At 45.1% G+C, this 25,338-nt stretch overlaps 1 protein-coding gene across 1 annotated transcript in view; it reads right to left on the reverse strand.

The window, feature by feature from the left end:
• The window catches only part of LOC121555769 (protein MEMO1), a 60,835-nt gene extending 40,473 nt beyond the window's left edge, over nt 1-20,362 (reverse strand). Inside the window, exons 1-6 of the mRNA XM_045212654.1 lie at nt 19,835-20,362; nt 11,015-11,096; nt 10,455-10,523; nt 7,436-7,548; nt 3,418-3,529; nt 654-796 (exon numbers count right to left, since the gene is read on the reverse strand). Of these exons, the coding sequence (XP_045068589.1) occupies nt 654-796; nt 3,418-3,529; nt 7,436-7,548; nt 10,455-10,523; nt 11,015-11,096; nt 19,835-19,895 (580 nt within the window). The 5' untranslated portion in view covers nt 19,896-20,362. The remainder of the gene's footprint in view (nt 1-653; nt 797-3,417; nt 3,530-7,435; nt 7,549-10,454; nt 10,524-11,014; nt 11,097-19,834) is intronic.
• Between the last annotated feature and the right edge of the window lie 4,976 nt (nt 20,363-25,338).

Genomic DNA, 25,338 nt, shown 5'->3' on the forward strand with positions numbered 1-25,338 from the left:
ATCGTGAATAATAATAATAATAATGAGCGAGAAAGTTAGATGCACAAATATCATATCCCCCAACAATGCTAACCTCTGTTGTTATTGTAATGGTGAGAGGTTACATGTCTTGGAAGTATGACATTTGTTTGTAATTTTCTCACTCATCATTTAACTAGGCCCATCTTCCATTATAAGCAACTGAAGCACAACATTTATTAATGTATAATTTTTTTGATGATAAAAAAAATAAAAATCTATGAAAATTAGAATACAAAATGAGTTTACCCTAATTGGGCAACTCAACCGGCTGGTTGTGTTTGCGATGCACCATCACACTTTAAGTCATGCAAATAACAATTATTTATGGCCTATACTGAGGCTAAAAAAAATAAAAAAAACATTGATATTTTTTGGGGTGTGTGACAGGAAAAGGATGAAGTCAGACCAACCCTGAAGGAGAGGTTTGTCAAGGACACTGAACCACTGGTTCTATATTTACAACCCCTTTCACACAATAGTCCAGAACAAAACTGTGCTGGCTTTTCTTTTCACATGGTCTTTCCAGCACGGTTCCAGCAACTACGGTGGACGGATGTATAACCAGACTAGCTCAACTCAGTAGCGTGAACAGGTTATAATATTGATCCCTACCAGTCCTTCCCAGTACGTACCCCAGTGGCAGAAGTCAGAGGAGATGATGAACAAGTTGGAGGGATCAGCCAGATACCTGCTGAGCAGTTTCCCATAGTCCTGTTCTTTAGACTCACTGAGGGCTCCCACCAGCACTGGGACAATGCTGAGCTCATCTTTATGACTGTAGTAGGAGAGGGAGACAGTTACCTGACCAAGATGGTAGAAGCCATTACAGGGACTGAACACTTGTAAACCAACCTAATAAAAGGTTTGTGTTTATTAAACCAACCTAATAAAAGGTGTGTGTTTATTAAACCAACCTGATATAAAGTTTGTGTGTGTTTATTAAACCAACCTGATAAAAGGTGTGTGTTTATTAAACCAACCTGATAAAAAGTTTGTGTGTGTTTCTTAAACCCCAACCTGATAAAAGGTGTGTGTTTCTTAAACCCCAACCTGATAAAAAGTTTGTGTGTGTTTCTTAAACCCCAACCTGATAAAAGGTGTGTGTTTCTTAAACCCCAACCTGATAAAAGGTGTGTGTTTCTTAAACCCCAACCTGATAAAAGGTGTGTTTCTTAAACCCCAACCTGATAAAAGGTGTGTGTTTCTTAAACCCCAACCTGATAAAAAGTTTGTGTGTGTTTCTTAAACCCCAACCTGATAAAAGGTGTGTGTTTCTTAAACCCCAACCTGATAAAAGGTGTGTGTTTCTTAAACCCCAACCTGATAAAAGGTGTGTTTCTTAAACCCCAACCTGATAAAAGGTGTGTGTTTCTTAAACCCCAACCTGATAAAAGGTGTGTGTTTATTAAACCCCAACCTGATAAAAGGTGTGTGTTTATTAAACCCCAACCTGATAAAAGGTGTGTGTTTATTAAACCCCAACCTGATAAAGGTGTGTGTTTATTAAACCCCAACCTGATAAAAGGTGTGTGTTTATTAAACCCCAACCTGATAAAAGGTGTGTGTTTATTAAACCCCAACCTGATAAAAGGTGTGTGTTTATTAAACCCCAACCTGATAAAAGGTGTGTGTTTATTAAACCCCAACCTGATAAAGGTGTGTGTTTATTAAACCCCCAACCTGATAAAAGGTGTGTGTTTATTAAACCCCAACCTGATAAAAGGTGTGTGTTTATTAAACCCCAACCTGATAAAAGGTGTGTGTTTATTAAACCCCAACCTGATAAAAGGTGTGTGTTTATTAAACCAACCTGATAAAAGGTGTGTGTTTATTAAACCAACCTGATAAAAGGTGTGTGTTTATTAAACCAACCTGATAAAAGGTGTGTGTTTATTAAACCAACCTGATAAAAGGTGTGTGTTTATTAAACCAACCTGATAAAAGGTGTGTGTTTATTAAACCAACCTGATAAAAGGTGTGTGTTTATTAAACCCCAACCTGATAAAAGGTGTGTGTTTATTAAACCCCAACCTGATAAAAGGTGTGTGTTTATTAAACCCCAACCTGATAAAAGGTGTGTGTTTATTAAACCCCAACCTGATAAAAGGTGTGTGTTTATTAAACCCCAACCTGATAAAAGGTGTGTGTTTATTAAACCCCAACCTGATAAAGGTGTGTGTTTATTAAACCCCAACCTGATAAAAGGTGTGTGTTTATTAAACCCCAACCTGATAAAAGGTGTGTGTTTATTAAACCCCAACCTGATAAAAGGTGTGTGTTTATTAAACCAACCTGATAAAAGGTGTGTGTTTATTAAACCAACCTGATAAAAGGTGTGTGTTTATTAAACCCCAACCTGATAAAGGTGTGTGTTTATTAAACCCCAACCTGATAAAGGTGTGTGTTTATTAAACCCCAACCTGATAAAGGTGTGTGTTTATTAAACCAACCTGATAAAAGGTGTGTGTTTATTAAACCAACCTGATAAAAAGGTGTGTGTTTATTAAACCAACCTGATAAAAGGTGTGTGTTTATTAAACCCCAACCTGATAAAAGGTGTGTGTTTATTAAACCAACCTGATAAAAGGTGTGTGTTTATTAAACCAACCTGATAAAAGGTGTGTGTTTATTAAACCAACCTGATAAAAGGTGTGTGTTTATTAAACCAACCTGATAAAAAGGTGTGTGTTTATTAAACCAACCTGATAAAAGGTGTGTGTTTATTAAACCAACCTGATAAAAGGTGTGTGTTTCTTAAACCAACCTGATAAAGGTGTGTGTTTATTAAACCAACCTGATAAAGGTGTGTGTTTATTAAACCCCAACCTGATAAAAAGGTGTGTGTTTATTAAACCAACCTGATAAAGGTGTGTGTTTATTAAACCAACCTGATAAAAGGTGTGTGTTTATTAAACCAACCTGATAAAAGGTGTGTGTTTATTAAACCAACCTGATAAAAGGTGTGTGTTTATTAAACCAACCTGATAAAAGGTTTGTGTTTATTGAGTGGGTCCATTCATTAGCATGCAGGCTTTACTTCGATTCGATTTTAGATTTATTAGGATCTCCATTAGCCGACGCCAAATGGCAACAGCTACTCTGACTGGGGTCCGACACAGTAAACAACCAATCATTATTAAACAACCAATCATTAACTATAGCAATGACGCAAACCATCCTGGGGCTGGGGGGAGAGAGAACTTCACAAACTGTAAAGGCAAACCAGTCATTAATGACCCACAGCTCTCCTCCATTTGTCATGAATTCCCTGCTGGCTCCCATCACCAGGCAGACAGGCCTAGAGTCTATGAATTACTGTACACTCCACTGATGGATGGCTTTGTGATGAATGAAGCAGGCAACCCTGACAGACTGAAGTGTGTTCCTCTGTCTTACCTCTCCATGGCTTTAGCAGTGTAAGGCAGGTGCATTTCAATGCTGTGCTCATCCTCGTCTGTCTGAAGACTCATCCTCTCAAACATCCCAGTCTTCCAGAGGTCAGCATAGACTAGAGAGAGAGAGAGAGAGAGAGGTGAGGATTCAATATGCACATTATTACTGGTGAAGTGAGGCTTGAATTAGCATATGACTGCTAGTCATTCGTTCAGACGCACTGATAGGTGTTTGGCAGCGTCAGTGAGAATGCCTAGTTTCCAGTATCAATCAGATGGTTGGTCCCCTGAGGACATTTAAGGTTTTTCTTTGTGTCAAGCTTCACAGTTTAAAAAAAGGCACAATAAACACTGATTAGGGTTGTGACGGTCATGGAATTTTGGATTGGCCAGCCAAATGGCCACGGTCTCCGTAATAACTTGAATAATAATAATAATAATAATAATAATAATAATAATAATAATAAGGAACATTTTCTCCTCTCCTTCGCTCCGGACTGCATGTGCTGCCATAGAGGGAGGAGAGAACGGGCGTCCCCATTCAAGTCAATGATGGCATAATGGGTGGACTGAGGCCCTTGTGAGTGTACCCATAGGAGCAAAGCAGGAAGTAAAAAGCAGGAAGTGTACTCATCAATCTGTGCTGTGATTGGTTGATTCAGTTCACCTGACATTACAAAAAAATACATTTAAATTGCATGAGCCACATCAGTTAACATGATTCGAATCAACATTCTATACTGAACAAATATAAAACGCAACATGTAAAGGTCCCATGTTTCATGAGCTGAAATAAAAGATCGCAGAAATGTTCAATACACACAAAACGCTTATTTCTCTCAAATGTTGTGCACAAATGTGTTTACATCCCTGTTAGTGAGCATTTCTCCTTTGCCAAGATAATCCATCCACCTGAAAGGTGTGGCATATCAAGAAGCTGATTAAACAGCATGATCATTACACAGGTGCACCTTGTGCAGGGGACAAAAGGCCTCTAAAATGTGCAGTTTGGTCACACAACACAATTCCACAGATATCTCAAGTTGAGGGAATGTGCACTTGGCATGTTGACTGCAGGAATGTCCACCAGACATATCACCAATTGAGCATGTTTGGGATGCTCTGGATCGATGTGTACGACAGCGTGTTCCAGTTCCTGCCAATATTCAGCAACTTCGCACAGCAATTGAAGAGGAGTGGGACAACATTCCACAGGCCACAATCAACAGCCTGATCAACTATGTGAAGGAGATGTGTCGTACTGCATGAGGCAAATGGTGGTCACACCAGATACTGACTGGTTTTCTGATCCACGCCCCTACTTAAAAAAAAAAAAGGATTTCTGTGACCAACAGATGCATATCTGTATTCCCAGTCAAATCCATAGATTAGGGCCAAATGAATTTATTTAAATGATTTCCTTATATGAACTGTAACTCTGTAAAATCTTTGAAATTGTTGCATGTTGCTTTTATATTTTTGTTCAGTGTACATTACCATGGAAATGATTGCATCACAAAACCAGGCAACCATTGAGTGTACCCATTGAAGCACATTATGTTCCATTCCATGTCTGAAATGTGCTGTATAAATAAAGCTTGATTTCACCATTCTAATTGCCAGGGTTAGAGGTTCCAAGCCTGTTCTATTCATTCTGTGTGCTGCTACTGCACTGCGTTGCCTAGGAAACCGAAAACTAGTTTGTTAGTTCCCTTGAGTTCAAAAAGGCTAACCACCCGAATCTGAACCGTCGACCGTGCCCTAGGGCATGTGGTTTCAGGACTGTCCTGTTGTCCTGTTGCCTGGGGGTGGAAACACGCAGACCAGTTATGAATAGGGGTGTAACGGTACACGGTATTCGTAACGAACTGTTCGGTACAGGGACGTCGGTTCGGTCCGCAATGCGGGTGGTCAAAAAGTTAATAGTATGTTCTCCACTGCTCAACAGTTAGGCTACCATTTAATAATCTGAATGGAGGTGTTATTTAACTGTAGGACAGGAAGAAAGCTCATGAACTCAATTAGCTGGCTGGCAAACTATCTTAGCCAACTAGCTTCTTTCGGTTTGATGCAGTCAAGACAGGTACTACGTAATCCTACTGGATGATAAATAACCAAGCTATGACAAGCTAGACGTTAGTCTACTAGACGTTAGTCGGCTTGGTTGGTTGTTTCCTCTCCCACACACCTCAAGGCCCCTCCTCCGCCTGCTCTCCCTCGCTCTGCATTAGCTCTGGTTAATAAAGTAGCTTACAAAATGTACTTTTCTGCTGCTTCCCTCACTCGGATCCGACTACGTCTATACGGAACTGGTCGTCCTCGGGCCCTGTTCGGAAAGGGTCTCTATATTGAAACATTTATTTACGTATATTTGTCCGGGTGGGAACGCCCCAGGTCCATTTCGGAACGGGTCCAGCTTCTTAGATCTCTTCGAGGCCCGCCATGACAACCCCCGTCACAACAGACGACGCCAGGAACACTGTGAATGTCGTCACAGAAACTGGACTTGGGCCCGGAATAAGGTGCTTTTTAATTTAGCGTATTTTGCCGAATGAACAAAAATGAACTACAGTAAATGTCGGAATGTCTTTTTTCCGCTGTACCGTAACCGTGACCCGTTTGGTGAACCGTTACACCCCTAGTTAGGAACTACTGTTCCCTGAAGGAGGATATAACATATTTTGGCCAGCGCTGTCAGCAGGGTTTGGGCTCGCTGAAGAGCGGTACTGAATTGAGGAAATGGATGCGAGCCCCACTATTATAGCCAGGAAGGCGGGGCATCAGAGGGAGGACTCGCGTCCATTGGCCCGTTGGGCGTGATTTCAGTTTGCTTCAGGTGAATAGGTTTGGTCGTTGACTCCCCATAGTATGTTATACCTCGTTCCCTCCTTCAGGGAACAGTAGTTATATGCATACGTTTCTTGTTTTAGCAAGGCGCAACAACGTTTCATCACGTTGCCGCAGAAACAGACTCAACTGCATGATTGCCCGGCCGTCCCGTCTACAGTCAGCTGCTCATAAAAAAATCATCATAAATGTAACGGTTATGACGGTTATTTTATTTTTCATCACAGCCTTCATCCATAACCGTCGGTTACACGGTAATTGTGCCAGCCGTAACACTGACACATAAAAACTAGGATCTTTACCTTAGGAAATGCTAACTAGAAATGATCAATACCCTTCTGGTTAATCCTGAGGGGTTTTATAACCTTCAGCAGAGGACAGGGAACAGTGTACCTGGGTGTGTACATACCCCTTCAGCAGAGGACAGGGAACAGTGTACCTGGGTGTGTACATACCCTTCAGCAGAGGACAGGGAACAGTGTACCTGGGTGTGTACATACCCTTCAGCAGAGGACAGGGAACAGTGTACCTGGGTGTGTACATACCCTTCAGCAGAGGACAGGGAACAGTGTACCTGGGTGTGTACATACCCTTCAGCAGAGGACAGGGAACAGTGTACCTGGGTGTGTACATACCCTTCAGCAGAGGGCAGGGAACAGTGTACCTGGGTGTGTACATACCCTTCAGCAGAGGACAGGGAACAGTGTACCTGGGTGTGTACATACCCTTCAGCAGAGGACAGGGAACAGTGTACCTGGGTGTGTACATACCCTTCAGCAGAGGACAGGGAACAGTGTACCTGGGTGTGTACATACCCTTCAGCAGAGGACAGGGAACAGTGTACCTGGGTGTGTACATACCCTTCAGCAGAGGACAGGGAACAGTGTACCTGGGTGTGTACATACCCTTCAGCAGAGGACAGGGAACAGTGTACCTGGGTGTGTACATACCCTTCAGCAGAGGACAGGGAACAGTGTACCTGGGTGTGTACATACCCTTCAGCAGAGGACAGGGAACAGTGTACCTGGGTGTGTACATACCCTTCAGCAGAGGACAGGGAACAGTGTACCTGGGTGTGTACATACCCTTCAGCAGAGGGCAGGGAACAGTGTACCTGGGTGTGTACATACCCTTCAGCAGAGGACAGGGAACAGTGTACCTGGGTGTGTACATACCCTTCTGGTCAATCCGGAGGTCGTAGAGAGGGGTTTTATAAACCTCAGCAGAGGAGAGGGCACAGCGGGACAGAGGAACGTGGTGAGACGGACCCAGGATGAACACCCTGCGACTACAGGGGGGAAAGAGAGGACTCAGTCACCTCACTGACCTCAGTAGGACTCTGACCCACAGTTCAGCATCGCAGCTCAGTGGACCAGTCATCATGGACCAGTCATCATGGACCAGTCATCTTGGACCAGTCATCATGGACCAGTCATCATGGACCAGTCATCATGGACCAGTCATCTTGGACTAGTCATCTTGGACCAGTCATCATGGACCAGTCATCATGGACCAGTCATCATGGACCAGTCATCTTGGACCAGTCATCATGGACCAGTCATCAGGCCATTAGTAGCCTTGGCTGCCCAGGCTTCGCTCATGTTGTTCCAAGATGAGGCCATGACAGCGGCTAGGCCAATACCGCTAACTACTGTCTGTCTGAGCGGCTAGGCCAATACCGCTAACTACTGTCTGTCTGAGCGGCTAGGCCAATACCGCTAACTACTGTCTGTCTGAGCGGCTAGGCCAATACCGCTAACTACTGTCTGTCTGAGCGGCTAGGCCAATACCGCTAACTACTGTCTGTCTGAGCGGCTAGGCCAATACTGCTAACTACTGTCTGTCTGAGCGGCTAGGCCAATACTGCTAACTACTGTCTGTCTGAGCAGCTAGGCCAATACTGCTAACTACTGTCTGTCTGAGCGGCTAGGCCAATACCGCTAACTACTGTCTGTCTGAGCGGCTAGGCCAATACTGCTAACTACTGTCTGTCTGAGCGGCTAGGCCAATACCGCTAACTACTGTCTGTCTGAGCGGCTAGGCCAATACTGCTAACTACTGTCTGTCTGAGCGGCTAGGCCAATACTGCTAACTACTGTCTGTCTGAGCGGCTAGGCCAATACTGCTAACTACTGTCTGTCTGAGCGGCTAGGCCAATACCGCTAACTACTGTCTGTCTGAGCGGCTAGGCCAATACTGCTAACTACTGTCTGTCTGAGCGGCTAGGCCAATACTGCTAACTACTGTCTGTCTGAGCGGCTAGGCCAATACCGCTAACTACTGTCTGTCTGAGGCCAATACTGCTAACTACTGTCTGTCTGAGCGGCTAGGCCAATACCGCTAACTACTGTCTGTCTGAGCGGCTAGGCCAATACTGCTAACTACTGTCTGTCTGAGCGGCTAGGCCAATACCGCTAACTACTGTCTGTCTGAGCGGCTAGGCCAATACTGCTAACTACTGTCTGTCTGAGCGGCTAGGCCAATACTGCTAACTACTGTCTGTCTGAGCGGCTAGGCCAATACCGCTAACTACTGTCTGTCTGAGCGGCTAGGCCAATACTGCTAACTACTGTCTGTCTGAGCGGCTAGGCCAATACCGCTAACTACTGTCTGTCTGAGCGGCTAGGCCAATACTGCTAACTACTGTCTGTCTGAGGCCAATACTGCTAACTACTGTCTGTCTGAGCGGCTAGGCCAATACCGCTAACTACTGTCTGTCTGAGCGGCTAGGCCAATACTGCTAACTACTGTCTGTCTGAGCGGCTAGGCCAATACTGCTAACTACTGTCTGTCTGAGCGGCTAGGCCAATACCGCTAACTACTGTCTGTCTGAGCGGCTAGGCCAATACTGCTAACTACTGTCTGTCTGAGCGGCTAGGCCAATACTGCTAACTACTGTCTGTCTGAGCGGCTAGGCCAATACCGCTAACTACTGTCTGTCTGAGCGGCTAGGCCAATACTGCTAACTACTGTCTGTCTGAGGCCAATACTGCTAACTACTGTCTGTCTGAGCGGCTAGGCCAATACCGCTAACTACTGTCTGTCTGAGCGGCTAGGCCAATACTGCTAACTACTGTCTGTCTGAGCGGCTAGGCCAATACTGCTAACTACTGTCTGTCTGAGCAGCTAGGCCAATACTGCTAACTACTGTCTGTCTGAGCGGCTAGGCCAATACTGCTAACTACTGTCTGTCTGAGCGGCTAGGCCAATACCGCTAACTACTGTCTGTATGAGCGGCTAGGCCAATACCGCTAACTACTGTCTGTCTGAGCGGCTAGGCCAATACTGCTAACTACTGTCTGTCTGAGCGGCTAGGCCAATACCGCTAACTACTGTCTGTCTGAGCGGCTAGGCCAATACTGCTAACTACTGTCTGTCTGAGGCCAATACTGCTAACTACTGTCTGTCTGAGCGGCTAGGCCAATACCGCTAACTACTGTCTGTCTGAGCGGCTAGGCCAATACCGCTAACTACTGTCTGTCTGAGCGGCTAGGCCAATACCGCTAACTACTGTCTGTCTGAGCGGCTAGGCCAATACCGCTAACTACTGTCTGTCTGAGCGGCTAGGCCAATACCGCTAACTACTGTCTGTCTGAGCGGCTAGGCCAATACCGCTAACTACTGTCTGTCTGAGCGGCTAGGCCAATACCGCTAACTACTGTCTGTCTGAGCGGCTAGGCCAATACCGCTAACTACTGTCTGTCTGAGCGGCTAGGCCAATACCGCTAACTACTGTCTGTCTGAGCGGCTAGGCCAATACCGCTAACTACTGTCTGTCTGAGCGGCTAGGCCAATACCGCTAACTACTGTCTGTCTGAGCGGCTAGGCCAATACTGCTAACTACTGTCTGTCTGAGCGGCTAGGCCAATACTGCTAACTACTGTCTGTCTGAGCGGCTAGGCCAATACTGCTAACTACTGTCTGTCTGAGCGGCTAGGCCAATACCGCTAACTACTGTCTGTCAGAGGTAACTAAGGGCTGATAGCTCCTTCAGGGTGAAACAGGGCAGGCTAAGGTTTGATAAGGAGGGAAAATGTAGAAAATTCATTTCAAAACATCTCATTTCAATTTGATGATAGTTAATTGTCCATGAAAATTCATTTTGCTACAAAATGTGTTTTTATTCAGACAATTCACTGAACATGGTTAAATTTAGACTTACATGACAGAAGGGTCTATCTGATGTAGACTTACGTGACAGAAGGGTCTATCTGTTTGTATGCGTGTGCAGCACAAGCGCCACAGTAGGTATATCCTGCATGCCTGCAAACACAGAGGACACCGTTACACAGACCCCCCACTGCCCCCTATCACCACATAGACCCCCCACTGCCCCCTATCACCACAGTAGGTATATCCTGCATGCCTGAAAACACAGAGGACACCGTTACACAGACCCCCCACTGCCCCCTATCACCACATAGACCCCCCACTGCCCCCTATCACCACATAGACCCCCCACTGCCCCCTATCACCACATAGACCCCCCACTGCCCCCTATCACCACATAGACCACCCACTGCCCCCTATCACCACAGTAGGTATATCCTGCATGCCTGCAAACACAGAGGACACCGTTACAACTGGAAGAACAGAAAACATCACATCCTATGGAGGATGTCGGACCCCCCACTGCCCCCTAGCACCACATAGACCCCCCACTGCCCCCTATCACCACATGTACATTACAGTCATTCATATGCTGTTATCATATCATATTTAGAATGACAGAAACAACGACCAGTGGTGCTTACGGTGCTATGATTGCTCTAGCAGGTGTGACAGTGGACTGGGCTTGAGACAACCAACCTTCCAGTTGTGTATTCAGCTGGGAGCCTGTAGAACGGGAAGAGGGGGAAGAACACTATTAATTAATATCAAACTGCTGAACCCAATGGCTCTTACACGCATCATTAACTGCTATAGAGAGAGTCAGCCGTTTTAAGTTCCTCGGCATCCACATCACCGAGGACTCGACATGGACCAACACCGTCACTCGTCAAAACAGCGTCTCTGCTTCCTTGGGGGCGGCTGAGGTTCGGCATGCTACCCCAGGTCCTCTCCAAATACTAGCGCAGCACCGTTGAGAGCATCGTCGCCAGTTGCATCACGGCCTGGTGCAGGAACTGCTCTGTCCACGACCGCAAGGCCCTCCAGCGGGTGGTGAAGATGGCCCAGTACATCACTGGGACCGTGCTCCCACCCATCCAGGACATCACTGGGACCGTGCTCCCACCCATCCAGGACATCACTGGGACCGTGCTCCCACCCATCCAGGACGTCACTGGGACCGTGCTCCCACCCATCCAGGACGTCACTGGGACCGTGCTCCCACCCATCCAGGACGTCACTGGGACCGTGCTCCCACCCATCCAGGACATCACTGGGACCGTGCTCCCACCCATCCAGGACATCACTGGGACCGTGCTCCCACCCATCCAGGACATCACTGGGACCGTGCTCCCACCCATCCAGGACATCACTGGGACCGTGCTCCCACCCATCCAGGACATCACTGGGACCGTGCTCCCACCCATCCAGGACGTCACTGGGACCGTGCTCCCACCCATCCAGGACGTCACTGGGACCGTGCTCCCACCCATCCAGGACATCACTGGGACCGTGCTCCCACCCATCCAGGACATCACTGGGACCGTGCTCCCACCCATCCAGGACATCACTGGGACCGTGCTCCCACCCATCCAGGACATCACTGGGACCGTGCTCCCACCCATCCAGGACATCACTGGGACCGTGCTCCCACCCATCCAGGACATCACTGGGACCGTGCTCCCACCCATCCAGGACATCACTGGGACCGTGCTCCCACCCATCCAGGACATCACTGGGACCGTGCTCCCACCCATCCAGGACATCACTGGGACCGTGCTCCCACCCATCCAGGACATCACTGGGACCGTGCTCCCACCCATCCAGGACATCACTGGGACCGTGCTCCCACCCATCCAGGACATCACTGGGACCGTGCTCCCACCCATCCAGGACATCACTGGGACCGTGCTCCCACCCATCCAGGACATCACTGGGACCGTGCTCCCACCCATCCAGGACATCACTGGGACCGTGCTCCCACCCATCCAGGACATCCCTGGGACCGTGCTCCTACCCATCCAGGACATCCCTGGGACCGTGCTTCCACCCATCCAGGACATCTATTCGAAACAGTGCCAAAGGAAGGCCCGCAGCATCATCAAGGACCCCACACACCTCAGCCACGAGCTGTTCACGGCCGGCCGGCAGGCAGGCAGGCAGGCAGTATGGGAGCAACTCACCTTAGTACACATCAACTCACCCCCCTTCCCCAAAACATCACCCCCCTTCCCCAAAACATACCACTGTACAATTTAAAACACTTGCCCCCCAATCCCACCTTCCCCAAAACATGTGTAAATCTTGTACTATAAATGGTTCCTTCCTGTATTATACTGATGCTAAAATGTTTATTCTATTCTACTGAGACATTCACTTTATGTTCGTGTTCATATCTTTTATTATTTCTTATTGTTGTTGCATTGTGGAGAAGGAACCTGCAGCCAGCATTTGGTTGGATGGTGTATTCCACGTGTCTCCTGTACATACAACTAGTAAAACCAAACACATTAGGTTGGAGTCTGTTTGTGCCATAATGCAAGTCCTTGTCATGCTAAACATTGTCTGGCATGGCAAGGAGTTGACATGACAGCACAGGAAGATCTGGGACAAGGCTAATCAGAAGCTCATGTCTCAGACTGACTGAATCTGTATGCAGCAGCTCGCTGGCTTACTGACTGAATCTGTATGCAGCAGCTCGCTGGCTTACTGACTGAATCTGTATGCAGCAGCTCGCTGGCTTACTGGGGTATGAATGCACTGATAGTGAACAGTGTTTTTCCTTCAATCAATCCAATGCATTGAGCAAAGAGGAGTCAATATTTGTGAAGATAAATAATTAATGTCCTCGTCTGCCTAGACAATGTTTACTAATGAGTTGTGACGCATTGGGACTGGATGTGCGTTTAGGCCTACCATCGATGCACTGCTTTACTTCCTGATGAACTGAAATGAGGACAGACAGAGCTAGTCGATCCCATCCTTCCTGATTTAACTGAAATGAGGACAGACAGAGCTAGTCTAACCCCCCAAAAATGAAATACTAATTAGCTGCTAATGTCGCTATCATAAAGAACTACAAATGCCATGATGATCTGGACGAGACTGCCGAATCAAGGCAAAGGTAAGAATCTCTGGATTAACTATCTATTGTTAGCTAAATTTTGTAATTAATAAATAGGCTACATTTCTTTAAATGCACAACTTTGTGAACTGTCTTGTGCAAGTTTTAAATTGACACAATACCTGTTAGCAAAGGTGTCCTCTAGAGATGACGTGCAGGAGCTTGCAGGGATTTGTAGTTTTTCATCATGTCTACTTAGCATTTTTCGAATCAGAGTAAATAGAGCCGACTATATTGATAAAAGTCACCTTGTCAGAGAGATTTAGATGGTTATCAAAACATCACGCCAGGGTAAGCCTACACGAAACACAGCCCTTATTTGAAGTGTTTCTAAAATTAATGGTGGACCGCTAGGTTTTATGGGTATTATGACACCTCCACTGTGGGGCTCTATTGTGCGCAACTTTTGACCACAGCACTATTCCCTATATAGAGGAGTGCACTATATAGGGAATAGGGTGCCATTCTCTGGTCTAGAGGAGTGCACTATATAGGGAATAGGGTGCCATTCTCTGGTCTAAAGTAGTGCACTATATAGGGAATAGGGTGCCATTCTCTGGTCTAGAGGAGTGCACTATATAGGGAATAGGGTGCCATTCTCTGGTCTAAAGTAGTGCACTATATAGGGAATAGGGTGCCATTTGGGATGCATGGTGAATTATATCACCTAATCCCACACCAGCAGAGCTCCTGGCACTCTGCCCTTTTGGGAAGCGCTCTGCTGATCACTGGCATTTAAGGCTACTTCCCAAATGGCGCCCTATTCCTTATGTAGAGTACTACCTTCCAGTTAATAGGGCGTTGGTCAAAACTAGTACACTATATAGGGAGCCATTTGGGACGCATGCCTTAGAGAGCACGTCAACCCTTCCCCAATACACACACGTTGACAGGCCCCTGGTTAGAAAGCAGTTTAGGGGTTAAGTGCCTTGCTCAAGGGCACAATGGAGGATTAATGTCCCTTCAACATTACTTTTCTTCCCAATGTGACCCCCGACACATCATTGTCTGTCTGTCTCTTACCGGCTGGCTTCATGAGCCAGCACCTTGGGGTTGACTGGGCTGGAGCAGAGAGATAACAGGGAGAGACAGGTCTGTTCACTGGGCTGGAGCAGAGATAACAGGGAGAGACAGGTCTGTTCACTGGGCTGGAGCAGAGAGATAACAGGGAGAGACAGGTCTGTTCACTGGGCTGGAGCAGAGAGATAACAGGGAGAGACAGGTCTGTTCACTGGGCTGGAGCAGAGATAACAGGGAGAGACAGGTCTGTTCACTGGGCTGGAGCAGAGAGATAACAGGGAGAGACAGGTCTGTTCACTGGGCTGGAGCAGAGAGATAACAGGGAGAGACAGGTCTGTTCACTGGGCTGGAGCAGAGAGATAACAGGGAGAGACAGGTCTGTTCACTGGGCTGGAGCAGAGAGATAACAGGGAGAGACAGGTCTGTTCACTGGGCTGGAGCAGAGAGATAACAGGGAGAGACAGGTCTGTTCACTGGGCTGGAGCAGAGAGATAACAGGGAGAGACAGGTCTGTTCACTGGGCTGGAGCAGAGAGATAACAGGGAGAGACAGGTCTGTTCACTGGGCTGGAGCAGAGAGATAACAGGGAGAGACAGGTCTGTTGACTGGGCTGGAGCAGAGATAACAGGGAGAGACAGGTCTGTTCACTGGGCTGGAGCAGAGAGATAACAGGGAGAGACAGGTCTGTTCACTGGGCTGGAGCAGAGAGATAACAGGGAGAGACAGGTCTGTTCACTGGGCTGGAGCAGAGATAACAGGGATTGACAGGTCTGTTCACTGGGCTGGAGCAGAGAGATAACAGGGAGAGACAGGTCTGTTCACTGGGCTGGAGCAGAGAGATAACAGGGAGAGACAGGTCTGTTCACTGGGCTGGAGCAGAGAGATAACAGGGAGAGACAGGTCTGTTCACTGGGCTGGAGCAGAGATAACAGGGAGAGACAGGTCTGTTCACTGGGCTGGAGCAGAGAGATAACAGGGAGAGACAGGTCTGTTCACTGGGCTGGAGCAGAGAGATAACAGGGAGAGACAGGTCTGTTCACTGGGCTGGAGCAGAGAGATAACAGGGAGAGACAGGTCTGTTCACTGGGCTGGAGCAGAGAGATAACAGGGAGAGACAGGTCTGTTCACTGGGCTGGAGCAGAGAGATAACAGGGAGAGACAGGTCTGTTCACTGGGCTGGAGCAGAGAGATAACAGGGAGAGACAGGTCTGTTCACAGGGCTGGAGCAGAGAGATAACAGGGAGAGACAGGTCTGTTCACTGGGCTGGAGCAGAGAGATAACAGGGAGAGACAGGTCTGTTCACTGGGCTGGAGCAGAGAGATAACAGGGAGAGACAGGTCTGTTCACTGGGCTGGAGCAGAGAGATAACAGGGAGAGACAGGTCTGTTCACTGGGCTGGAGCAGAGAGATAACAGGGAGAGACAGGTCTGTTCACTGGGCTGGAGCAGAGAGATAACAGGGAGAGACAGGTCTGGGCTGGAGCAGAGAGATAACAGGGAGAGACAGGTCTGTTCAACAACTTGTGTTTGCGTCCCAAATCCCACCTTATTCCCTTTAATGGGCCCTCATTTTGACCAGGGACCTAAGGGCCAGAGAATAGGGTGCCATTGGGGAAATAACCTGTGTATCATTGATCAGTATATATATATATACAGTGGGGAAAAAAAGTATTTAGTCAACCACCAATTGTGCAAGTTCTCCCACTTAAAAAGATGAGAAATGCCTGTAATTTTCATCATAGGTACAAGTCAACTATGACAGACAAATTGAGGAAAAAAAATCCAGAAAATCACATTGTAGGATTTTTAATGAATTTATTTGCAAATTATGGTGGAAAATAAGTATTTGGTCACCTACAAACAAGCAAGATTTCTGGCTCTCACAGACCTGTAACTTCTTCTTTAAGAGGCTCCTCTGTTCTCCCCTCGTTTCCTGTATTAATGGCACCTGTTTGAACTTGTTATCAGTATAAAATACACCTGTCCACAACCTCAAACAGTCACACTCCAAACTCCACTATGGCCAAGACCAAAGAGCTGTCAAAGGACACCAGAAACAAAATTGTAGACCTGCACCAGGCTGGGAAGACTGAATCTGCAATAGGTAAGCAGCTTGGTTTGAAGAAATCAACTGTGGGAGCAATTATTAGGAAATGGAAGACATACAACACCACTGATAATCTCCCTCGATCTGGGGCTCCACGCAAGATCTCACGCCGTGGGGTCAAAATGATCACAAGAACGGTGAGCAAAAATCCCAGAACCACACGGGGGACCTAGTGAATGACCTGCAGAGAGCTGGGACCAAAGTAACAAAGCCTACCATCAGTAACACACTACGCCGCCAGGGACTCAAATCCTGCTGTGTCCCCTGCTTAAGCCAGTACATGTCCAGGCCCGTCTGAAGTTTGCTAGAGTGCATTTGGATGATCCAGAAGAGGATTGGGAGAATGTCATATGGTCAGATGAAACCAAAATATAACTTTTGGTAAAAACTCAACTCGTCGTGTTTGGAGTACAAAGAATGCTGAGTTGCATCCAAAGAACACCATACCTACTGTGAAGCATGGGGGGTGGAAACATCATGCTTTGGGGCTGTTTTTCTGCAAAGGGACCAGGACGACTGATCCGTGTAAAGGAAAGAATGAATGGGGCAATGTATCGTGAGATTTTGAGTGAAAACCTCCTTCCATCAGCAAGGGCATTGAAGATGAAACGTGGCTGGGTCTTTCAGCATGACAATGATCCCAAACACACCGCCCGGGCAACGAAGGAGTGGCTTCATAAGAAGCATTTCAAGGTCCTGGAGTGGCCTAGCCAGTCTCCAGATCTCAACCCCATAGAAAATCTTTGGAGGGAGTTGAAAATCTGTGTTGCCCTGCGACAGCCCCAAAACATCACTGCTCTAGAGGAGATCTGCATGGAGGAATGGGCCAAAATACCAGCAACAGTGTGTGAAAACCTTGTGAAGACTTACAGAAAATGTTTGACCTGTGTCATTGCCAACAAAGGGTATATAACAAAGTATTGAGAAACTTTTTTGTTATTGACCAAATACTTATTTTCCACCATAATTTGCAAATAAATTCATTAAAAATCCTACAATGTGATTTTCTGGAATTTCTTTTCTCATTTTGTCTGTCATAGTTGACGTGTACCTATGATGAAAATTACAGGCCTCTCTCATCTTTTTAAGTGGGAGAACTTGCACAATTGGTGGCTGACTAAATACTTTTTTTCCCCACTGTATGTTGTCCTCCTCACTACAACTGTATGCAAAGCAAACTGACAAGCCTCTAGCTGAGGTTATTAATCAAGCCCATGATTCAGTAAAGGGTAATGTCATTTTGTTGACTGATGAGCTAAAAGATCTCGCTACATCCTCACTGTAAGATATTTTGAACACAGTCATATTCTAACTCACTGAGATTCCTTCACATGTACATGAGAGCAAAATGTATGGAGTGTGATACACACTAGGCCCCTTGGGTTAGGGTTAGCTTCAATGCCAAAAAATAGATATACTTTTGCCTTTAATTTGACAAAAGCTGGATCCCTTCTAGCCACAACCCTAGACTAGTAGCTACATTTGGCTAGTAAGGGACTTAGTAGCAAAGCTTGCTATGCTAAAACAGAAGTCATGTGTGAGATGAGGGATAAGCTAGCTAGCTGGTCCCCAATGCAATTAGAGCACTCAATGTGCTGCCTAGACCTACCCAGAGAGCCAGTCCTTTGTTCCAGGCGAGAGGGATTTATATTTTGACCAAACAACCAGGGAGGGCCAGTCAGCTAGCCAGATCACTGACAACTCGCTGCAGAAGTACTTTGGTGGAGTAGGGTAGGCTAGAATGATAAATAGTTGGTGAATCTTTGCTATAATGGTTAACTGACCGTTCACGGAGATGGTTGTCAGTGTTTTGACATAACTGCGGCGGGTAGCTTAGTGGTTAAGAGTATTGTGCCAGTAACCGAAAGGTCGCTGGTTCTAATCCCCGAGCCAACTAGGTGAAAAATCTGTCGGTGTGCCCTTGAGCAAGGCACTTAACCCTAATTGCTCCTGTAAGTCGCTCTGGATAAGAGCGTCTGCTAAAATGACTAAAACATGTAAAAAAATGTAAATAACTAGCTAATACTGTCGACAAGGGTTGCTAGCAATAACTACCTAGTTGGCTAGCCATTTCTTCCAATGATCAGGTCAAATAGCCCACCATTTAATCGCCAAACCATTTCCACTGGACGGCCATGGATACAAGTTCTGAGTGAACAAGACATGCATGGACCAAATCCTTGTACGTGTTAGCTAGCTTCTAACGCTTGCTTTTAAAATGACCCAAAAAAATCTGCCTACTCTGCTGTTTGATACAAGAAGTGACAGCTGATGCAAGCTAGGTAGCAGACTGTTGATCTGAGCCATCTGATATAGAACGGCCTGTTGTTTTTTTACCTCACCTCTCTCCTACTCAATTAGCCAGCTAGCCACCCATCTAACGTTCGCTAGTTACTTTTCCGGACAACAACAGCCGAAAGAGAGACCTGTCTGTAGCTAGCTAGCAAGGTTTGTTAACTAGCTACTACCTCGGACTACAACAGGCCAAAGAGAGACCTGTCTGTAGCTAGCTAGCAAGGTTTGTTAACTAGCTACTACCTCGGACAACAGCCCAAAGAGAGACCTGTCTGTAGCTAGCTAGCAATATATGTTAACTAGCTACTACCTCGGACTACAACAGCCCAAAGAGAGACCTGTCTGTAGCTAGCTAGCAAGGTTTGTTAACTAGCTACTACCTCGGACTACAACAGGCCAAAGAGAGACCTGTCTGTAGCTAGCTAGCAAGGTTTGTTAACTAGCTACTACCTCGGACAACAGGCCAAAGAGAGACCTGTCTGTAGCTAGCTAGCAAGGTTTGTTAACTAGCTACTACCTCGGACAACAGGCCAAAGAGAGACCTGTCTGTAGCTAGCTAGCAAGGTTTGTTAACTAGCTACTACCTCGGACTACAACAGCCCAAAGAGAGACCTGTCTGTAGCTAGCTAGCAAGATATGTTAACTAGCTACTACCTCGGACTACAACAGCCCAAAGAGAGACCTGTCTGTAGCTAGCTAGCAAGGTTTGTTAACTAGCTACTACCTCGGACAATAGTCCCATCGAAAGAGAGTTATGTAGCTAGCAAGGTTGGCTAACCAGGTTAGCTACATACCCGGACAGCAACCCAAACATTAGAGGCAGGTCTGCTGCTAGCTATCTTGGTTAGTTAACCCTATTAGGCTAACGTTAACTAGTTAACCCTGGTCTCTGGCCCATTCCCCGGTTCAGTTCTCTACCTGAGGCGGTGTACCAACTGCCAGCGTGACTTGCTTCTCTGCAAACTGTTCGGTTCGACATCTTAGCTCCCGAGTTGCCTATCTTGGTAAGTCGGAACCTTGTCGGGTAGAAAAATAAATAAGAACTCGGGGGAAAACGGACTAAAATGAAACCACCAATAAAAACAAAAGTCGGCTAGACAAAGGAGGAATGCAAAAAAAATAGCTAGCTAGCCAGAGAGTCAAGTTATCCAGACAGCTCAATTCAAATGATGAGAAAAGTGTGTTTTGATAGCAGGCTACTTCAAAATAAGATCTTAAAAACGATGGCGTTAGTTACGGATGAACAAAAGCTCAATGCAGTTTGTCTGTTGGTTGCCAAAATAGCACTATTGACTTGACTAAAAACTGGTTTGGCGAAATCGGCCTAGCTAGTAGCAACTGTGCATCATAATCGACAAAACTAATATGGCTGGTTTAACATACAGCAGAGATATTAGAGAAAATAGGAGATAGGAATCGTATTGGGCAATGGCTGAGAGACGTAGATCGCCTCACCCAGCAGACTGTCGATTAATTGCATTCACGTTGTCATGCTGCGTCACCCGGTTGCTAAAATAATCCTCACGCAATCCCATTTTTAAAATTATTTTTTATAAACCTTTATTTAACTAGGCAAGTCAGAGTTAAGAACACATTCTTATTTACAATGAAGGCCTACCAAAAGGCCTCCTGCGGGGACGGGGGCTGGGATTAAAAAGAAATAAAATATAGGACAAAACACATCAAGACAATAGAAATGGCGCCGGAGGGGATGGCTGCAGTTTTATGGACTCTTAACCAACCGTGCTATTTTGTTGTTTTTTTCGCATTGTTTGTAACTTATTTTGTACATAATGTTGCTGCTACCTTCTCTTATGACCTAAAAGAGCTTTTGGATTGTTATTTTACTGCTGCTCCTTAATTATGTTACTTTTTGTAAATTATTTTTTTGGTATTGTCGTAGTAAATATATAATGTTATAGCTTGGTCTGACTAAAATCTTGTGCATGACCCATCTTGTGTTGGGCCTTTGTATTTAATACAATGCACAAAGACTTCTATCTTGTCGGCCTTATCAGCAGGTGGCTATGGACAACACCCACGCCATAGGTCTCTCAGTTCTCCCAACTCACGACTTCTTGCTCTGAGGACATACACACACACACCCCCACACACACACTCATATACACACACACACACACACACACACACATCATCATTGTTAAACATACACACACATACACACACACACACACACACACATACACACACGACACACACACACACATCATCATTGTTAAACATACACACACATACACACACACACACACACACACACACACACACACATACACACACGCACACACACACACACACATCATCATTGTTAAGCACACACACACACAAAAACCCCCTTCTCTTAGGCTGAACATCTGAAGACAGAGAACCCGACTCAGAGCCAATGCAATGGAGGTGACCTCGACCAACTCATCAGGACCAATCAGAAGATCAGAACTACTAGAATCAACCTACTTTATTTTATTGTATAAAATGTCAGCACACAATGTTTAGGGCTCGCTCTCAGATATCTCCCTACGAGATTGACGAACGGGTCCGTGCACGCGATTTACAGATATCTTTACCTCTGAATAAACTGCCTTATATTATACAATTATCCACCTTGTCCGAAAGTCTCTACTTGGTCTCCGTTCTCCAGTAAACTTGTGATCATCAACAAAATTGGTAGCAGAGGGTGGTTTTCTAACTCTGAATTCGGTCCATAAAAGTTGATAGAGACAGGAGACAAGTAAGAGACGGATCTGAAAGGACGGGTGACCTGTCCGCAGGAGCAGCCGGGAATCCAGCTCGCCTCAGGAAACTGATCTAAACCGACGTCAATACAAAGGTAAGCAGAACCTGTTAAAACAAAATCTGCATATTGTATTGTAGGATAAACCAAATTATATGATCAGTAGTACTGGGCGTGAGTATGGATTACTGTTAAATTTATAACATATCTATTATGACTCAAAAGGCACATGTGTAAAGATATCTGAAATCTTAGGTTTTTACTGTTGAAATGTGACTCTAAGAGAAGAAGTCTAGTTACAGTGGTTTTATTTTCTGTTGAATTGTGATTCTCTAGTGAGGAGTCTATTTACAGAGGTTTGGTTCACTAGAAATGGACCCTTTTATTTTTACTGTTGATATCTGAAATCTTAGGTTTTTACTGTTGAAATGTGACTCTAAGAGAAGAAGTCTAGTTACAGTGGTTTTATTTTCTGTTGAATTGCGGCTTTCTAGTGAGGAGCCTATTACAGAGGTTTTGGTTCACAAGCGATGGACCCTTTTATTTGATCCACAAGAGAAGGATCTGGTGACTTGATAAAAAGATTCAGATAGTCGGGTTGAGTTAATTCCGTGAGAATCCAAGTCCAGAAAAGGTTCTCCCGACTAGACGCCAGTTGAATGGTTTAAACGACTGGGAGTCTCCTTGAGGAGAATCAAAAAAATAAAAATAAAAATACAAGTTCAGATAGTCGGGCAATTGGTTGACGTGGCACTCAACTATATGTACTGTGAGGAACTCAAACTGAATTCGTGTGTTGATGCTGATATGTAATGAAAAATGTAATTGTTGAAATGATAACCTGAATGTTGTGTAAGATTGGCCGTTTCATGAGACTAACTAGTGGATAACTTTTTAAGAGGACCACCGAGTCCTATTTTGCCTGTTATGTAGCCGCTGCGCTAAAAGCTGACTTGAACTTTTTCCCTCTTGTGGTGTTGGTATTTTCATAATTCCTAAAATTAGATTGATAATTATTTTGGAAGCGCTCGAGTTTGTTAATATATTCTTCCAAAAGGGCGATTCTGATACCTTTTGGGAAAATATATAATAATTCGAATAATTGAAAAACAATAATACCTTTTGAAAAATAATTCCTAATAATAAAGTATTGAAATTTTTTTGTGTACGAGGGTGGGACATCAGAGATAAATCTCAGTCAGCGCCAAGAATACATTGCTGGATTCGGCCAGTGACGGGCTAAGTGCACCAAGATAGTCTAAAAAAAAAAAAAAAAAACTGTATAACCATGGCAACCACTACCGTCCCAAAACTCAAGTTTAATGAATATCTAGATCAAAAATACAGGATAGAGCGGGAGTGGTGCCGAATGGTTTTTTAATTCGATCTAAAAGTTGGTGCGAGAGGAAAAGGCAAATCATCGATCTAAAAACAGACGGAAGAGTGACCTGAAAATCCTGGAGAAATCAACTATTCGTCTTGGCTCAGGAAACCTGATCAGAGCGCGCTCTTCTAAAAAAGGTATGCAGAGCCTGTTAAAACGAAATCTTGCATATTGTATTATAGACCAATACCAAATTATGATCAGTAGTACTGAGCGTGAGTATGAATACTTGTTAAATAATTTTCCATCCTAATGAATTAAGGCATACATGAGATATCTGGTACTGTGTTTTATACTAAGGAATTAAGGAATAAGGAATAAGGAATAAGGAATAAAGATAACGTATCCAGAATGTGTCGAACTACGGATTGACGCATTGGTGGATAAGATTTGACCCACAACTAGATTCCTAAAGGGACCCAGTTTGAACTGAGACCTTTTGCATAAATCCTATTAGGGGAGGTCCTACCCTATAGGTTGCGAGGAGGTAGAAGTTTAACTGTGGCAGAGTTCTAGACATTAGGTGGAGGGAGAGGTATGGTTTTGAGGGACGTCTGGACGCAGATAAACTCGAATCCATGCTTAAAACAGATACATAAGGTGTGTAAAGGAGAAATGAGCAGTGAGAGAGAAAGAGAGAGTTGCGAGGGGAGGGGCTGGAGAGAGCGAAAGTGTGGCTTTTGGAGCGAGGAAAGACTGGAGTTGGCTGGGAACACCACGGGGTGATTATTTGAGAGGTGCCTGTGGGTTTCTGACGAGGGATGAGATGGGTGAGAAAGTAGAGAATATTTACATTTGCATTTTTGGTGATTTGGCAGACGCTCTTGTCCAGAGCGACTTGCAGGAGCGATTGGGGTTGGAGTGCCTTGCTCGAGGGCACATCGGCAGATTTTTCGCCTGGTCGGCTCGGGGATTGGAACCGCGACCTCTCGGTTCTTGGCGCGGCGCTACTGATCACTAAGCTGCCTGCCGCCCCATATGAGTTTAAGGTTGTGGCGTTGTTTGATCATGTGATAAGGTTTAATTTGTAATCGGACCATAACTAAAGTGGTTGTAGAAGTAATGTATAGGTAGGGGAGAGCCAATAGGGGGCTCCATTGAACTATTATGGTTTATTTGGCATTTCAATGGCATAAGGTGAAATCTGTATGCATGAGGGGAATTCGATTATGTATTATTATAGTATTATGGACACTCCGTAATAAATAAACTGAACCAAACAAGACGTTACTACAGCAATAGAGAATAGTTAATGTTGTTACGTTAGTTCTTAAACCCGATGATAGAGGAAAATGCAGAACGCTGTTAGAGTGTGTTTTATTTAGGCTACTAGGGTGTTCGAGACGGAAGGGCTGGCTAGACGGGGGTGATGACGTGGCTGGATGTGCGACGTGAAAGTATTTACTTTGTGAGAATCGTAGATGGTGTGGAGTGACTAGCGATGTCCCTGGTTCGAACACAGGTAGGGACAGTAGACAAAGCTTTCGCAGTGGGGCTATATACCTAGATTACTATGTGGATGTGAAAGGTTGAATTAGATAGCTTAAATAGAAGTATTCTAGAAAAGTCTATGAAAATATGTTATAAGGTTACCATGCGCTCTCCCGAAGGAGCAAGGGAGGGTGAGAGACAGTACAGTTCAGATGGTAGGAACATTATTAAATGTATGCTAATCAACGATAGCAAGTATTTGTTTTATTAATTAGGGCATAATCAGAGAGAGAACAGTTAAATAAATTGAATAGCGAACTGAAATGGTTTAGCGGGAAAATATAAATGTTTGGTACATGTAGCAGAGTTAGGGTAATCAATTAAATAATAATTGTATACTCGAGGAATTTTGAGTGGTTTTATAGATTAGTTATGAGGAATTAGATTGATACAAACAATTATTGATGGGTTAAGACTGGGGATAACCAGGAGAAAGAGATTAGCTCATCTCGTTGGAATGTTGCCAAGGGCTAGGGGAGCAGTAGTGAAGTTAGGCCGTATTTAGGTCATGAAAGTGAGCTACCAAATTAAGGCCTGGCTATTTGTGGTTGTTTTTCAAATTGGGTTTTCAAATAAAAAACAACGCACCTAGTATGATGTTTATAAAGCCTTGTTTCAATTTTGGGGGTTTTCAGCAGGTCAAGGGTTATAGGTCTTAAAGGTGCACACAGTGAATTTTATGGATTTTTTAGGTTTTGGCTGAGTTTGGGGTATATATGATTTCTTATGAGAATGAATGTCATGAGGACTTAATGAACACTTGGGATAACTAACATTTATGAAATATTTAGAATAATG

This window comes from Coregonus clupeaformis, unplaced genomic scaffold (assembly GCF_020615455.1).
Source record: "Coregonus clupeaformis isolate EN_2021a unplaced genomic scaffold, ASM2061545v1 scaf0037, whole genome shotgun sequence".
In the NCBI taxonomy this organism is placed as follows: Eukaryota; Metazoa; Chordata; class Actinopteri; order Salmoniformes; family Salmonidae; genus Coregonus; species Coregonus clupeaformis.